This window comes from Pecten maximus, chromosome 19 (assembly GCF_902652985.1).
Source record: "Pecten maximus chromosome 19, xPecMax1.1, whole genome shotgun sequence".
In the NCBI taxonomy this organism is placed as follows: domain Eukaryota; kingdom Metazoa; phylum Mollusca; class Bivalvia; order Pectinida; family Pectinidae; genus Pecten; species Pecten maximus.
The window spans coordinates 29,975,348-29,993,731 of NC_047033.1; the positions used below are offsets into that span (position 1 = coordinate 29,975,348).

The 18,384-nt window shown below is 38.6% G+C and overlaps 2 protein-coding genes across 2 annotated transcripts; both read left to right on the forward strand.

Annotated features, from left to right (window-relative positions):
* The first annotated feature begins 1,907 nt into the window (after positions 1 to 1,907).
* On the forward strand, positions 1,908 to 3,644 carry LOC117317524 (piggyBac transposable element-derived protein 4-like). The gene has a single exon (XM_033872338.1). It carries the CDS (start codon positions 1,908 to 1,910, stop codon positions 3,642 to 3,644), a length of 1,737 nt encoding a protein of 578 aa, XP_033728229.1.
* Positions 3,645 to 10,384: 6,740 nt separating this feature from the next.
* LOC117318149 lies at positions 10,385 to 17,637 on the forward strand. The gene is made up of 2 exons (XM_033873166.1): positions 10,385 to 10,635; positions 16,877 to 17,637. The coding sequence occupies exon 2, from the start codon at positions 16,888 to 16,890 to the stop codon at positions 17,593 to 17,595; it is 708 nt and encodes a 235-aa protein (XP_033729057.1). The 5' UTR covers positions 10,385 to 10,635; positions 16,877 to 16,887; the 3' UTR covers positions 17,596 to 17,637.
* The last annotated feature ends 747 nt before the right edge of the window (positions 17,638 to 18,384 follow it).

An 18,384-nucleotide genomic window follows, 5' to 3' on the forward strand; every position in this document is an offset into this window, starting at 1 on the left:
TGAGTAAACAGACGACGCTAAATATGCACGAAGAATAGTTCCTGTTTATTTGATATTTACTGTAGTGATAGGCCTGCTTTGTCTCCGAATTTAATTGATTGATATATATTTCGATAGTCTGTGTATTTGTTTGTGACTAGCTTCGACTCTGTGATTGTTTACGTCTAAAAATAACAACGGGAATCTCCAGATTGAGGTGACAAATGTACACGGAACCGTGTTCTCTCGGACACTATCTCGTGAACGAACACACACACAAGACTACTACTTTGCAACTTCTCTGAAATATGAATTACGTTGTGAAAGGAGAAATGAAATAAATTTTAATTTTTACCGATCATATTCTGACATAGACTTACTAGAGTCCCGCGGTTCAATGAACATTATAAAAATCATTACAAGCATATGTAGAACGCGGGCGACTTAAATATGGCTAAGATTTCATTTAATTTTGTAGAACTATTTAAATTGAACCACCTACACTGCAAGCTGGAAACTTCCTCACTACACTACAGCAGGCCTACATCATATGATAGACAAAGATATTGTCAATTATTATGATTGCATTAACTGATTAAGTTAAATTTAGTTAATTTTGGGTGGGAAAACATGTTATGTACAGTAGCTTTTTTTAATATCTTGACTGAAAGTTCATTGCAACTTATTAGAAAAGGCATTATAAATAATTATTTGACAATATCAGTGTTACCAGAATTCAGCTCTCACAATTTTGCAAAATATTCTTCGAAATGTCACCTGCACACACAAAAATTAGTGGATTTTCAAATATCTTTGCCTCAAATACCATACCAACATATTTAAACCTTTCGCTCGCATACACCGAAGAAAACAATGTGCGAGAAAGCTGTTCTGACAAATTTATGCTAAAATATTGTCAATTATTATGTCGAATTAAGTTAAATTAAGTTAATTTGGTGTGAAAACATGTTATGTTATTTTTTTTGTAATATTTTGATTTAAAATTCATTTCAACTTATCATAAAAGGTATTATAGAAAATTATTTGACAAAATCAGAGTAACCAGAATTCAACCATTACAATTTTACAAAATTGTCTTCGAAATGTCATCTGCACACAGGAAAATTATTGGATTTTCAAATATCTTTGCCTCAAATACCACACCAACATATTTAAACCTTTCGCTCGCATGCACCGAGGAAAACAATGTGCGAGAAATCTGCTCTGACAAATTGATGCTAAAATATTGTCAATTACTATATGTCGCATTCAGTTAAATTAAAGTAATTTTGGGTGTGGAATCATATCATGTAATTTTTTGGAAATATTTTGATTTAAAACTCATTTCAACTTATTACAAAAGGTATTATAGAAAATTATCTGACAAAATCAGAGTTACTAGAATTCAACTATCACAATTTTACAAAATAGTCTTCAAAATGTCATCTGAACACAGGTAGAAATTAGTGAATTTTCAAATATCTTTGCCTCAAATACCATACCAACATATTTAAACCTTTCGCTCGCATGCACCGAAGAAAACAATGTGCGAGAAATCTGCTCTGACAAATTTATGCTAAAATATTGTGAATTATTATGTTGCATTAACTCTTTACTCCCTGATACCGCCTGTAGTCGTGATGAATTAGGTCGCTGTGCAGGCGAGTCCCGACTACAAGCGTGGTAAACAAAGTTATTCAGACGGCGAATCCCGACTACAGTCGTGGTATATACCTGTTGTGAAACGATGCGTGATTGGCTGAGATGTGACATTCCTCGGGAAAACCATGAATTTCAGCCAATCAGAAAGGGTTTAATAAAGCTTTATACAACATCCCAGAATGATATGCCGTGTTTTCATTGGTTATTTTCATAGGTAAAGGTCGAAGTCGAGCGCAATTTATGAATGAGATTTTATACAAACAAACATGGATTCTAGCGATGAAAGCGGCTCTGAATTCGATGGTTTTACGGCACATGATTTAGAACTAGCTCAGGATAGACTTGATAGTTTATTAGAGAATGCTTCCGACATCGATTTGAGTGATTTTGAAGACGATGTAGACGACAGTGATGACGATATACCGCTAGCAGCTTTGTTTAGAATTCGTCAAAACAATGCCGATAATGGCGGCGCTGATGAAGCTGAGGGTCCGGGCGAAATTATGTGGATAGATCAGTTGACTGCTAAACATGTTGACGATTTTGTAGGGAACCCTGGACCTGTTACAATTCTTGATAAAAACAAGAACGAAATGGACTTTTTCCATCTGATATTTGACGAGACATTGTACCAAAAATTTGCCGACGAAACAAACAAATACGCGAGGGCAGTACAAGAAAAAAATGGCCACGACAAGAAATGGTACGATACCAACTCAGCGGAAATGCGATCATACATCGCTTTTCATATCATAATGGGAATTGTTGTAGCTCCAAATCAGGATATGTACTTCACGAAAGATAATTTGTACAGACCAACAGGAATAAATGAGCGAATTACAAGAGACAGGATGGACAAACTCCACCAGTATTTTCATGTCTGTGATTCTTCACAAAACCCACCCAAAGGACAGCCTGGTCATGACAAACTTGCACGTGTAAGACCGATTTTAGAGAGTGTAAGAGAGAAACTTAAATCTCAGTATCGTCCCCACAAAGAAACATCTATAGATGAGGCTATGATCGCATACACCGGACGTCTCGGCTTCAAACAATATATCCCTATGAAGCCAACAAAACGAGGAATCAAAGTATGGATGCGGGCAGATCCAAATAATGGATTCGTCAATGATTTCCAAGTTTACACCGGACGAGAAAACAATGTTGCTGAAAAGGGGTTAGGAGAGCGAGTAGTGAAGGATTTGACAAGGGATATTTGGGGTCAGAACCACCATGTATATTGTGACAATTATTTCACAACTGTGCCACTTTTCGAAGAGCTCCTTCAAAACAAAACCTACGCGTGTGGAACAGTTCGGGCCAATCGTAAAGGACTTCCTCCTGCTGTTGTGAAAGCAAAACTGAGAAAACAAGGGGATATGATTCAGAGACAAAAGGGAAATCTTGTTGCAACAGCATGGCATGATAAAAGAACTGTCCTACTCCTGACAACAAATGTTGATCCGACAGAGCGGACAACTGTCCAACGAAAACAGAAGGATGGGACAATTGTTGAAGTTCCATGTCCAAATGCCATCAGGACGTACACTCAGAATATGAATGGTGTAGACCGAGCAGATCAACCGAGATCCACCTATTGTATCAACAGAAAATGTACCAAGTGGTGGAAATATCTTCTGTGGTTCATAGTTGATATCGCGATTTGCTCAAGTTTCATCTTGATGAAGGAATCTCCAAATCATCACCTCCGGACACGCACGGGTAGACAAAAGTCCCGAAGCCAACTAGAATTCAGACAGAAGCTGTCTCATCAACTTCTTGGGACATACCAGGGGAAAAGGAAGAGGGAAGTGGTACCAGAGAGACAAAACCTGGGTGTCTTACACTGGCCGGCTGATTTAGGAAAAAAACGAACATGCAAACAATGCTCCAAAAATGGCTTGAGAAAAGAACCCAAGACAGGGTGTGAACAGTGTGGTGTCAATTTGTGTGTTCCCTGTTTCAAGCCATACCATAAAGACTCATTTCCTGAACTTTTTTAAGTTCAGTTTGAACATAAATAACAAAGTCTTCTAACAAAAACTGTGAAATAAAACAAAACTGTAAATGATTTATGTGGTAATCTGGAACACAAGTACTTTAATTGTGATTGTATTTTGATGAAAAATTCTGTGAATAAGGATTAAACTCTTATGAAGAAGTTCTGAAAATTTGGTGAGTAAATATACAGCATTAAGAAAGTTACACCAGTTTATGTATTTGTTGGTCATTTACAATCAGCTCTCCAGCCTCAGCAGCCATATTGGCTTAGGGCACCAGGGGTAAGTGGCTGCTAGGGCAGCTATCTAAGATAGCTGCTAGGGAGTAAAGAGTTAAGTTAAACTCATTACTCTGGGTATGGAAACATGTATTGTAATGTGTTTTTTTTTTCTCTTTTGAATTAAAATCAATTTCAACTTAATGCAAAAGGTATTATAGAATATTACTTGACAAAATAAAAGAATTACCAATATTTATTTATCAATATTTTACAAAATATTCTTCAAAATGTCCGGTAAACACGGGTAAACATGAGTAAATACAGGTAAACATGAGTAAATTTTCGAATATTTTTACCTCTAATACCATACCAACATATTTCAACTTTTTGCTTACATGTGAAAACAATATGCTCTTGATGGCATAAAAGAGGTAGTCACCAACTACTACATGGAGACCTCACCTCAAAATGACCCTGGCTGTTCACGGGGTGATATTCCTTGCAAACAACAAAACAAACATAGTTAAGAGTAAGACATGTCATTTATTTTCAGTGCTATTTTTGTTGTGTCCTGGATGGCATGCGACAGGCCTCCTGCATATTGTTCAGTGATGTAGTCACCAACTTCTACAAAATGACACTGATCATGACTTTGAACTTCAGGGAAATTCTCAAAATAACATCTTATTGAAATAATTTAGGCAAAAAAGAAAACCAAACAATTTTCCTTTTCTCATTTGTATTTTTGTTCCACTGGCAAACACCAAAAATTGGGATTTTCCTCACGCAAGTATGAATTATCAACTTTTCCTCTAAGATTGAAATTGGCGTGAGCTAATTCCTGTAAAATCATGAAAATTTACATCTGATTGAGTTAATCCTTATATTGTGAGGAAATTGATTTAATCCCTATATTGTGAGGAAATTGAGTTAATCCCTATATTGTGAGGAAATTGTTCCAAATTAAGATATTGTCCTGTTTTAATGATTTTTATACGCCCGACACGACGTACATTATAATGTTATCATGTTGGCGGGTGGGCGGGCACATATGGTGTCCGGACCATAACTCTCGACCCAGGCTCTCCATACTTGACAGAAATACACATCTAATGAGCCGGAGTGTCGCATACCAAAATCATGCCCCTGACCCCCCCCCGCCCCGTATTTGTGGAGTTATTCCCCTTTGATGATTTTACTTGTCCGGACCATAACACCAATACTGCTCGACCCAGGCTCTCCATACTTGACACAAATATACATCTTGATGACTCGGAGTGTGGCATACCAAAATCATACCCCTTTCCCCCGTATTTGCGGAGTTATTCCCCTTTGATGATTTTACTTGTCCGGACCATAACTCCAATACTACTTTACCCAGGCTCTCCATACTTGACACAAATATACCTCTTGATGACTCGGAGTGTCGCATACCAAAATCATGCCCCCTTTCCCCCATATTTGCGGAGTTATTCCCCTTTGATGATTTTACTTGTCCGGACCATAACTCCAATACTACTTTACCCAGGCTAAATATTGCGCGGGCGTATGTTAAGGCCCTCCAACGGGCCCTTGTTTATTTGTATGTACATCATGGGAAATCGCCGCCATCAACTGAGCTCTGCTTGGTTCAAATTTAGATATTGTCCGATTTTGATGAAATTTGATATGTAGGAACATCATTGAACACCGGTCGCTCTCGTAGCCTCACTTTCACATTTAAACAAAACGGTCGCCAATTCCTGGCCTCTGATTGGTCAATATGTAGATAATGTTCAATTTCAATTAGATTTGATATATGGGGGTATTAAGGGGATTGCAAATTCAACTTGATTGGTTTTGTTGCCTTTATACGAACAACAGTCTTTTTATTGGTCGAAACTTAGATATTGAGCGATTTTGACAAAACATGCTCACACAGAGTTATCGCCCCTTACTACACTTCATTCCATCTGTGACATCCTTCAGGTATCACCCTCTAGTAAAGTTAGAGAAATATAAATATGTATAGAAATACGTAAAGTTAGAGAAATATATACATGTATAGAAATACGTAAAGTTAGAGAAATATATACATGTATAGAAATACGTAAAGTTAGAGAAATATATACATGTATAGAAATACGTAAAGTTAGAGAAATATATACATGTACATAAATACGTAAAGTTAGAGAAATATATACATGTATATAAATACGTAAAGTTAGAGAAATATATACATGTATAGAAATACGTAAAGTTAGAGAAATATATACATGTATATAAATATGTGAAGTTAGAGAAATATATACATGTATAGAAATACGTAAAGATAGAGAAATATATAAATGTATACATAGAAATACGTAAAGTTAGAGAAATATAAACGTATAGAAATATGTGAAGTTAGAGAAATATATAAATGTATAGAAATATGTGAAGTTAGAGAAATATATAAATGTATACATAGAAATACGTAAAGTTAGAGAAATATAAACGTATAGAAATACGTAAAGTTAGAGAAATATATACATGTATAGAAATATGTGAAGTTAGAGAAATACATAAATGTATAGAAATACGTAAAGATAGAGAAATATATACATGTATACATAGAAATACGTAAAGTTAGAGAAATATATACATGTATAGAAATACGTAAAGTTAGAGAAATATATACAAGTATAGAAATACGTAAAGATAGAGAAATATATAAATGTATAGAAATACGTAAAGTTAGAGAAATATAAACATGTATAGAAATACGTAAAGTTAGAGAAATATATACATGTATATAAATACGTAAAGTTAGAGAAATATATACATGTATAGAAATACGTAAAGTTAGAGAAATATAAACATGTATAGAAATACGTAAAGTTAGAGAAATATATACATGTATATAAATACGTAAAGTTAGAGAAATATATACATGTATAGAAATACGTAAAGTTAGAGAAATATAAACATGTATAGAAATACGTAAAGTTAGAGAAATATATACATGTATATAAATACGTAAAGTTAGAGAAATATATACATGTATATAAATACGTAAAGTTAGAGAAATATAAACATGTATAGAAATACGTAAAGTTAGAGAAATATATACATGTATATAAATATGTAAAGTTAGAGAAATATATACATGTATACATAGAAATACGTAAAGTTAGAGAAATATAAACGTATAGAAATACGTAAAGTTAGAGAAATATATACATGTATAAAAATACGTAAAGTTAGAGAAATATAAACATGTATAGAAATATGTGAAGTTAGAGAAATATATACATGTATATAAATACGTAAAGTTAGAGAAATATATACAAGTATAGAAATACGTAAAGTTAGAGAAATATAAACATGTATAGAAATACGTAAAGTTAGAGAAATATATACATGTACATAAATACGTAAAGTTACCTTGTCATAGCTAGACTTATTCTACGCTTAGTTTTTGTAGTAAGTTATCTAAATCATAATTCTTGTTGATATATACTTTAATATTATATATCTTATATATATATCTTACGCTAAATAAAGCATGTATTTAAATTCACATGATATTTGAGGCAGTGATATACGACCAGTCTGTTTTACGTTTCACACCATCGGAAACTGTACTACGTTCCGCATAGATGAAACAAAGCACATGGGATTTACTATTCTAGTAGACTAGATTATGTGTGCTTGTTTCTCGAATTCCATGGGCACCGGGATTGCTGCGCTGTCACATAGGCCATGCCTAAAATTATATTATTAAATAGAAAATATTTACAATCCATAATTGAAAGAAAAGCATATGTATTTTAATTTAAATTGTAGTTTGGTTTTTTTTATTATTATTGTCTCTTTTTCTTATTTTTGTTAATTCCTGAATTATGGTCCGGAACACAATCCGACTATCAGTCACACACGTCAAACTTCCTGTTTTGATAAACAAAGATCGTTTTACAGATAAAAAAATCTTTCCTTTGCCTAATAAGAACATTTGGTCAAATATTACAGTATGTAACCTCTTTCAAACATTATTTTATACTTTAACTGCAGTTTCTTTTATTTTCATCAGTTTGAAAGTCATAAAAACGTTCGTGAAGAGAAGGCTTCAGAGTGCCACCAGCGACCTACTTTTGCCACTTCGGAAATTTGATTTCTCAACACGGAAAATAAAAATAATTCAACTAGTAATTGTTTATTTTAATGTGTTTTAGCATACTTCTACACTTCTATCATTCTGATAAATTCTTAATCACACAGAATTCAGGATAAAAATGGGCCCCATTCCCAAAACAAAATTATTTTATGTCAGCCGAATTCCATAAAGTTGCTATATCAAACTACAACTGTCAAATTAAAAATGGCCACCTGTCGGCCATCTTGTTTTTCGAAACGTCACAAAACGTAACATGTACAACTAGGCTAATGACCAAGGAAAGCCTGCAAATAAAATTTGATCCATGAAGAGCTTTCTGAGAAATAGCGGCAACATGAGAAATAGCGGCAACAACCTTCAACTGTCAAAATTCAAAATGGTGATTGGTGGGCTAATTAATTAAAGTTGGATCTGGAATTAAGGCGTCTCTCATCATAATTCCCCTGATACCATACCGTATACCTACAAAACTGTTCGGTCATACCCAAGTGAACACATCACCCAATTATGACATTCCATTGACAACATAGCTTGGCTAATGACTTCATCGGAATTTCCTTTTTTTTTTACTTTCGATTTTGGTTATGTTTCCATTGATAACACAATTTCTCGATAAAATGCCGTAAATCTGTAAATGTCTCTCGGCTATTGTCGGACTGAAATCAAGGACGTCTTTTGACTGTTATTAGGAGACAAATCTGTAATCCAGTACCAAATATACAAACACTTTAATCTCCCAACGTGATAAAACTGGTCACGACCGGACCACGCTCGCCTCAGATATTATAAAAAAAAACAAGTTATAAACAGGCAGTAGGGTACATAACACTATTAGTAACAAGACTGACAACACATTAAACTGACCTGGTGTTGTATTAACTTGGTGATCCTCTCCGTCTGACAAAGTTTCCAAAGAAACTAGCCTCCGCTGAAACGATGTCGAGTGTTGAGAGCCATCGTCGACCGGTAGGTGTCAGGTCGTTTCGGGGCGAGTACAAAACCCGGAATGCACTCAGGCGTGAAGAGATTTTTGTTGGTTTATTGTGTTTATTAGGTCATAATTCCGTTATTACTGAATGGATTTTTGTTCGGACACCAGCAGTGAAAGGGTTGATTTATCCCCTTTAAACTGGTATAAGTAATATTTAACAGTATCAAAAATTAGAAGTGAAAGTGGTGGCCGGAATGAACCCATATGGAATAAAAATGTCAATATTTACAACTGTTTTCGTTAAAATAAATACCCATATCTCAAATATTACTGAACAGATTTTTGTTCGGAACACACTCTGGACAAGATAATTTTATAGGCTTTAAGCTGATATAACTTTTATTAATATTCATTACAAATTCGGTGCAAAAGTGGTGGCCGGAATGAACCTAGTTGAAATTCACGGACGCCATTTTACGAGTATGTCCAAGCCGATACCACACTACGTCTATACTAAAACAACATACTATATAGGCCTATACGGTACACCGGTCACCATGACCAGGTAACGGGCGGCTCGTTCACACCTTGATGAATATAATTAATCTTTAGATGAGCTTACGCTGGCCGATGACTGTTAACTAGGAAGCCAATTATATACTACTTATAAGATAATCCAGTCCAAGACAGTGAATCAGTTCAAGAGCCTAATGTTAGTAAAGTTAGTGAATCTAAAGAAGTAGACATATCAAACGATCTCAAAACCGACAAACAACAAATAACTGATAATATTCAAGAAGGTTTAGAAAATAAAAGTCAACCATCAAATAAAAATCTGTTTCAGGTATGTTTAGCTAGATTAGTTTTAGAAAATAATGGTGTCACTTTTGTTGAAAATCAAAAAGCGTTCGTTGTATGTGGGAACAACCACAGGGGGGAACAACAATTCTAAATATGCAGTTACATTATATCCAAAGGAAACTTGTCAATGTCCGTCTACTGGAACTTGTTACCATATCATGGCTGCTAGAATGAAAATGGGGGATGAAATTGTAGACAGTAAAAGAACCGTTAGTTTAAAACAGTTATCTAAAAACAGTTTAAAAAGAAACGATAAAAATTCAGGCAGAAAAAAAGATGTAACGATTATGATAGGGATGTAATTGCGGCACCTGATTCGGTTACTCTTAATCAAGATAATGATACAATAATGGTAGATAGTACGCCACCTAAAACGCCAAAATCTACGAAAAAACTAGGTCCATCAAAAACTCCTATTCAACAAATAAAGACTCCTACAAACCAATCTATTAAAAAGGAAACTTTAAGTCCTGTAAAAAAGGAAACCACGTGTTCCAAAAAGAAATTAAGATTTCAGTTAGAAGATTCTGATACATGTAATATTAGCGAAGATAATGTACAACTTGTTAAAAAACGTAAAGTCGCTGATAGTGTGGTGAACCACTGTTGTGTGTTATGTTACCTGTCGTTCCGGACTGTCCGTCTTCTACTTTGTTTATTAGTCTCGACGTCAGGTAGACGTTTGTAAGTAATATACACCTAGGAGGTTTAGAAGCGTTCTAAAGATCCTGATTTTATAATAGGTGGCGCTAGTTTCCCTTTCGCGAGAGTATAAAAGGCGGCGGTCGAAACTAGACAGTGTTCACTTCTTCGTCTGACACGAACGAGATAAGGCCGGACATAAAGGTAATAGTTAAGATATAGACGTGCCTGAACAAGGCTTCCCTATATCAAAGTACTGTTTTGTGTATTTAATAACTTACGGTAGAGTACGGAGGCAGATGTGCCTGAGTAAGGCTTCCCTTCTCCGTGGGGACTCTAGTTAGTCTATGTGATCGGTACATCACATACGTTGTAAGTGTATTAATATCAATAGCCTTGGGTCTGCTCGTGGTTTATAAGAAAGTGTCTGAGAGCCCCGAGTGTTGTACTGTACGTACATGCCTAACGTTAAATATATGCTAGGGAGTGCTCAGTAAGAAGTGAGTACTCAGTGAGTGCTCGGTAGAAGTGAGTGCTCGGTAGCAGTGAGTACTCAGTAAAGTGAGCGCTCGGTAAAAGTGAGCACTCAGTCAAAGTGAGTGCTCACTCGGTGAATGAGTGTTGAAACTCTCTTACCCTCATATATAAAGTAATCATAGTTGTATAATGTGATATTGCCCGGAATAAACCCCAGATAGGGAAGATTCATTTTGGTCAGGGAGCACTCATTATTTCATGTAGGATATTATTCTGTTCTGTTAATATAAATAGCTCTCTGTTTAGGTATATTTGTATTTATACTGTAGGATTACTCAGAGGAACTGAGCAATCATTGTGTTATATTTCAACTGTATAGCTAGTTGGTACTTGATGTATATTACATAAACACAGCCAGGTCAGCTGTATATTTCTGTATATTTTTGCACTGAGGACTCGAGTAAAACTAATTATATGTTAGACAATATGGATCATCAGTAGTGACTGATACGGACCCTGTAAACGTCACATAATTTGGTGGCAGCGGTGGTGATCCTGTTGTCTATATTTCTGGTGTGCTCGAATACTTAGGTTTAAATAAAATTTGATATCAGAATTAAACTGTTATTTTTGTATTGATGAAAATGGCCGATGGAACTCCTCGCATTGATTTGATGGACTCTGAAAAGCGGTTTGGTGAGCGAAGTGACCAAAGTTATCATTCAACACCAAAACAGCCTATGTCAAAAGGGAGCAGTCATTATAGAGACTCTGGATTTATGTCTATGCATGCAGCTGATAAAACTCGTGCAGAAAAGAGGGACTTGTCTGTGTTCTATAGCAGTATGATGGATAATCACGAAGATCTCCAGATGAGATAGATAAGGAGATCGAACAAAGGCAGGAGCAGTTACGCCGGCTTGATATTGAAAACCAGAGCCTGCGAGAGACTTCGAGTAGACATGGACTGAAGGATTCATCGACATCTAAAGGGAATCATGGTCTCCGAAGTAAAACAGAGAGCAGTCCTAAAGTAAGGTTCTCTGAGAGCACATATTCACCTCATTTTGATGAAGGGAATAAGGAGGACTATATTACCTGTCGTGACAGCAATCAGAGGAGGTCAGCTCAATTAAAGGAGAAGGAACATATATCAAGCTATGACTCTGCTCGGGTGAAGAGAATGAATCCAAGGGCAATGTTGGATATGGATGATAGTGATTACGAGGATCAATCTTCAGTAAGAAAACACAAAACAAAATTTGTGTCTGTTAAAGCTTCTACTTATGATGGCACAACACCTTGGAGGGATTACCTGTCTCATTTTGAGGCATGCGCTCGAATCAATAGATGGACAGAGCAGGAGATGGGTCTGTACCTAGCTGTGAGTTTGAGGGGACAAGCTCAAGGTATACTTGGGGATTTGCCTGCCAGGAAACAGGAGCATTATTTCTCACTGATAACAGCTCTTGAACAACGGTTTGCCCCACCCAATCAAACGGAGCTTTATCGAGTACAATTGCTGGAGAGGAGGCAGCGAGCCAATGAGACACTTCCAGAACTTGGTCAAGCTATTCGAAGATTAGTCAACTTGACTTATCCCACTGTTGAAGTTGGGGTGAGAGAAACATTGGCCAAACAACAGTTTCTAGAATCCTTAGCTGACTCAGATATGCGAATTCGTATAAAACAAGCCAGACCTGATAATCTGACGGATGCGATTCATCTTGCAGTGGAGCTGGAAGCTTACAAGAAAGCAGAAAAACATGGAAATGAAGGTCGCTCATATCTCAGAACAGCAAGTACTGAGAGTACTGAATCGACACATTCAGCAGAATCTGAGAAATCTGCGATGGAATCTATGTTGAGTAGTATCCAGCAAAAGTTGGAGAAGATGCAAACTGATATTAGTCAGCTCCAAGCTGTAAGGAAAAAGCAGAACCGACCTGCTCAGCAAAGACAGGATGCAAAGAATAGCACTGATCGACGTTGTTACAAGTGTCAAGAAATAGGACATTTACGCCGAGACTGCCCTCAGCTTAAGAAAGAGTCAAAGAAAGCATCAACTGGAGTAGCTAATCCGGTAAGGACAAGGACGAGAAAGCGAAGTTGTAAACCATCCGCTGGGATTGGAATTTCCTCGGCTGCTCAAGAGGCTGGACTATACATCAATGCTGAGGTACAGCATACAAAAGTGAAACTTTTGGTTGATACTGGAGCCACAGTGACCATTTTGTCACAGGAGTCATATGAGAAAATTCCAGAGGAGAGAAGACCCAAATTGAAAGAGGTTAAAAAGGATATCATGGCTGCTAATGGCAGTGAGTTGAAAGTCCTTGGTCAGGGAGGATTTATGATCAAGCCAGAAGGTTGCCGGGACGTGTACTTTGAGGCTGTGGTAGCTAAAATAAGCACAGAAGGAATTCTTGGTCTTGACTTCTTGAAATCAAGAAATGGCTTGATTGATTTAAAGCGAGGATCTTTAGTGTTGGACGACGTGCCAGTGGACACTAAGTACGAGGGTACACTTGGATGCTTTCAAGTTGTTGCCTCCGAAAAGATAACCATTCCTGGTAAGAGTGAGATGGTTATTGCTGGGGAATTACGTTCTCCATCAGCTGAACATATGAATAGCGAGTCACTTCTTATTGAAGGAGCTGACTCCTTCCTGAAAAATGACAAGGCTCTCGTTGCCCGATCATTGGTTTGTTATGAGACTACAGTTCCTGTGAGACTCATGAATCTTCAGGAAGATCCGCAAACGGTCTACCCAGGTACAAATATTGCTCGTGCTAGTCCTGTAACAAGTGTCATTGAGACAACATCCTCGTCTAGTTGTGCACCCTCTGGAGAGCTCAGAGAGGATTTACACCAACTACTACAGAGGTCAAAAGAACACCTGACTCCGGAACAGAGCAATAAAGTCAAATCTTTGTTATTGGCATACAAGAATCTGTTCGCAGCCACTGACAGTGATCTTGGACGAACAACAGTGGTGAAACACAAAATAGAAACTGGTGATGCCCGACCCATCAAACAACCACTAAGGAGAGTGCCAGCACATTTGAGCCCTGAGGTGGATAGACAAGTCAATGATATGCTGGACCGTGGAGTAATTCAGAAGTCTACCAGCCCCTGGTCATCGGGTATTGTTTTAGTACAAAAGAAAGACGGTAGTCTCCGATTCTGTGTTGACTATAGGCGTCTCAATGCTGTGAGCATTCATGATGCCTATCCATTGCCACGCATTGATGAGGCATTGGACCACTTGTCGGGATGTACTTGGTTTTCTACACTCGACCTGAATGCAGGGTACTGGCAAGTTGAACTAGAGAGGGAGGACCGTCCTAAAACTGCCTTTTCAACTAGGACTGGATTATATGAATTCCAGGTGATGCCTTTTGGGTTGACTTCTGCTCCAGCCACATTTGAGCGGCTTATGGAGACTGTGTTAGCCGGACTTCAGTGGCAAATTTGTCTCATTTATTTAGATGATGTGATCGTGGTTGGAAAGGATTTTGAGGACATGTTACAAAATCTGCAAACTGTGTTTGAAAGACTTCTTACTGCAGGATTGAAACTTAAAACCAAGAAATGCCAACTGTTTGGAAAAGAGGTGATCTATCTCGGACATGTGATATCAGAGGAAGGAATAGCTACTGATAATGAAAAAGTGAAAGTTGTTGAACAGTGGCCTGTGCCGAAGAACATTAAAGAGGTGAGATCATTTCTTGGATTCTGTGGATATTACAGGAGGTTTGTAAGAAACTTTTCACAGATTGCTAGCTGTCTGCACCGACTGACTGAGAAAGACAGAACTTTTGAGTGGACCGATGCCTGCCAGGAGACATTCACCACACTTAAGCATCAGCTAATCAATGCCCCTATACTGGCCCATCCAGATTTCACACAACCGTTTATTCTGGACACTGATGCAAGTGACAAAGCTATTGGTGCAGTTCTTTCTCAAAACATTGATGGGAATGAGAGACCTATCGCATATGCAGGCCGGATGCTGACGAAATCTGAAAGGAGTTACTGTGTAACAAGAAAAGAGTTGTTAGCAGTTGTGCACTTTGTGAAACATTTCAAACACTACCTGTATGGTAGGAGGTTTACGGTGAGAACGGATCACAGTTCTCTACGCTGGCTACTGAACTTTAAGGCGCCAGAGGGTCAAATGGCCAGATGGCTACAGGTTTTGAGTTCCTATAACATGGACATTAAACACAGACCAGGAAGTCAGCACCGCAATGCGGATGCCTTAAGTCGGATACCGTGCCGACAATGTGGGTTCGATCCCATGTGGGAGAAACGTACCGAGACGGAGACTGAAAATACTGCCATGGCATGCCGCCCCAAAACGAAAGAGGACTCGGAAGACCAAAAGTCAAAATTTGAGTCGTCAATACTTCAACAAAAGCAGGAAGATGATGCTGATATTGCAGTAGTGTTTAAATGGGTGAGGGAAGGAGAGAAACCTCCATACAAGGAAATTGGTGACCGGAGCATAATCGTGAAAACATTATGGGCCCAATTTGAATCCCTGGTGATACATGGTGACATGTTGTATCGGAAAAACCCCAATTCAGCAACAAGTCCACAAGCAATTGTTCCTGCAGGAGAAAGACGAACAGTGTTGACCCACAGTCATGACAATCGGAGTTCTGGACACTTGGGTATAAAGAAGACTTTGGCCAAAATTCGACAAAGTTTCTATTGGCCAGGAATTCAAAACGATGTGAAACAATATGTGATCGGATGTCCTCAGTGTAGCAAACGAAAGAGTTCAAGTAAAACCAAGCGAGCCCCTATGCAGATGGTTGAGTCGGGTTTTCCTATGGAGAGGATAGCCATAGATATTCTCTGTGAACTCCCAAGTACACAGCAGGGTAACCGACACATATTGGTAGTTTCGGACTACTATACCAAGTGGACAGAGAGTTTTGCCATGCCAAACATGGAAGCACAGACTGTGGCCAAGATTCTCGTAGAGGAGGTGATAGCTAGGTTTGGTGTACCTTACAGCCTCCATTCCGATCAGGGATCCCAATTTGAAAGCTCTCTCTTTCGGGAGATGTGCTTATTACTACAAATCAACAAAACACATACCACTCCCTATCATCCCAAATCGGATGGAATGGTAGAACGGTTCAACAAGACGCTTGTGACCATGCTGAGTGCCTTTGTAAATAACCATCAGACTGATTGGGACGAACACTTGCCATATGTAATGATGGCGTACCGCTCTACAGAACACGAAACCACTGGGAATTCGCCTAATGCTATGATGCTAGGAAGGGAAACGAGTACTCCCCTGGACATTCAGTATGAAATGCCAAGGAATATCAAGACCATTCCTCAAAACCAATGGGCTTGGCAGTTAAAGGAGAAGATGGAAAATGCACACGAACTGGTTAGGAAACACTCAAAAGGTGCGATGCTCCGACAAAAGCGTTATCATGACCAGAAGTTGTCTTGGACCAAGTTTGAGCCAGGTGATTCTGTCTATGTCTTCTTCCCAAATATTCCGGCTGGGACCACCCACAAGTTAGCAAGCCGATGGCGGGGACCTTTTAAGATACTCACTAGATTGACAGAGGTGACCTATAGGGTTCCGTGTGGTTATAAGGGAAAGACTCAAGTGATCCATGCTGACCGCATGAGACCGAGACACCCCCAAATATTGCGTGGTGAAAGTAGAGCGGAAGCATTCGGACGAAAAGATATGCAAGTTCAGGTGGATGAAACGTGTTTTGAGCAAAGTCAGAATGAGAGTGTAGAGAAAACTGAGAAAAATTTGGTGCTTGAGGAATTAGGTGAGAAATTCAGTAGTGAGAATGAGTGTGAACCTAATGGAGCAAACCCAAGGCGTACGCGACGTAAACCTCAATGGCATTCTGATTATACTTCATTCTACTAGAATGGTCACTACTGTTTAGTAAACTACCTCTCTTTGTCATTGCAGACATCCCCATAATGGTTAAGACCAAGACAACTCCCGTCAAACAGTGCCCTATGTGTTCCTTCCGTGCCAACAACATGGATGACATGAGGAAGCATATCCTGGAGTGTGGCCTAGAGACAATGGAAAGGAAGACTCTCACGTGCACTGATTGCAGCTACAAAACTTTCCGTGCTGCTAATATGAATCGGCACCGTAAACGTCATACTGACAACGACAGGAGTGCTCCCAAGGCTGTGGAACAGAGTTTGGAGGAAGACCGGCCTTCAACGTCATCCCAAGCTCCCGCTGTACAAACTGATGTAGAGAGCTGGAAGGCGCAAGATCCTGGTGACCTTCTGGGGGAGATATCGGAATCTTCTGAGGGTAATTGCTTGTCTTCTGAAGATGAGGGAGACAGTCTTCTGGTCGGGCGTACTATCAGAAGACCAACGCGACCAGAACCAGTTCGAGCCCCAAAGAGGAAGTCAGAAACTGCAACTTCAGTCAAGCCCCATCCGAAGGATCCTATCAACATGGTTCCAATGCCAGTGTTAAGCACTGCCCCTAGTGCAAAGAAAACATGCACCTACGTTAATGTTGCCACTCAGACAGAGCAAGAGCCGCCTGCTAGCCGAAGGACTGTAACGAAGACTACCCGGTATTCAGAGGGAGGACGGGACATCCAGATAGTCGAGTTTTTCGAGTTCTTTGAGCAGGAGAACCTCAATCGCTTTTCCTAAATCGATTTTCATGTAACTTCCTGATTAAACCCTTGAGTGTTAGTTATTGTTTTAGCTTTACTTGTGTTAGAACGTGGGGACACGTGTTGCTCGGAGGCGTGGGTAGTGTGGTGAACCACTGTTGTGTGTTATGTTACCTGTCGTTCCGGACTGTCCGTCTTCTACTTTGTTTATTAGTCTCGACGTCAGGTAGACGTTTGTAAGTAATATACACCTAGGAGGTTTAGAAGCGTTCTAAAGATCCTGATTTTATAATAGGTGGCGCTAGTTTCCCTTTCGCGAGAGTATAAAAGGCGGCGGTCGAAACTAGATATTGTGCACTTCTTCGTCTGACACGAACGAGATAAGGCCGGACATAAAGGTAATAGTTAAGATATAGACGTGCCTGAACAAGGCTTCCCTATATCAAAGTACTGTTTTGTGTATTTAATAACTTACGGTAGAGTACGGAGGCAGATGTGCCTGATTAAGGCTTCCCTTCTCCGTGGGGACTCTAGTTAGTCTATGTGATCGGTACATCACATACGTTGTAAGTGTATTAATATCAATAGCCTTGGGTCTGCTCGTGGTTTATAAGAAAGTGTCTGAGAGCCCCGAGTGTTGTACTGTACGTACATGCCTAACGTTAAATATATGCTAGGGAGTGCTCAGTAAGAAGTGAGTACTCAGTGAGTGCTCGGTAGAAGTGAGTGCTCGGTAGCAGTGAGTACTCAGTAAAGTGAGCGCTTGGTAAAAGTGAGCACTCAGTCAAAGTGAGTGCTCACTCGGTGAATGAGTGTTGAAACTCTC

Bases quoted from the DNA above. Each gene is read 5' to 3' on its own strand.
- LOC117317524 (XM_033872338.1), top strand. From the start codon at position 1,908: ATGGATTCTAGCGATGAAAGCGGCTCTGAATTCGATGGTTTTACGGCA.
- LOC117318149 (XM_033873166.1), top strand. From the start codon at position 16,888: ATGGTTAAGACCAAGACAACTCCCGTCAAACAGTGCCCTATGTGTTCC.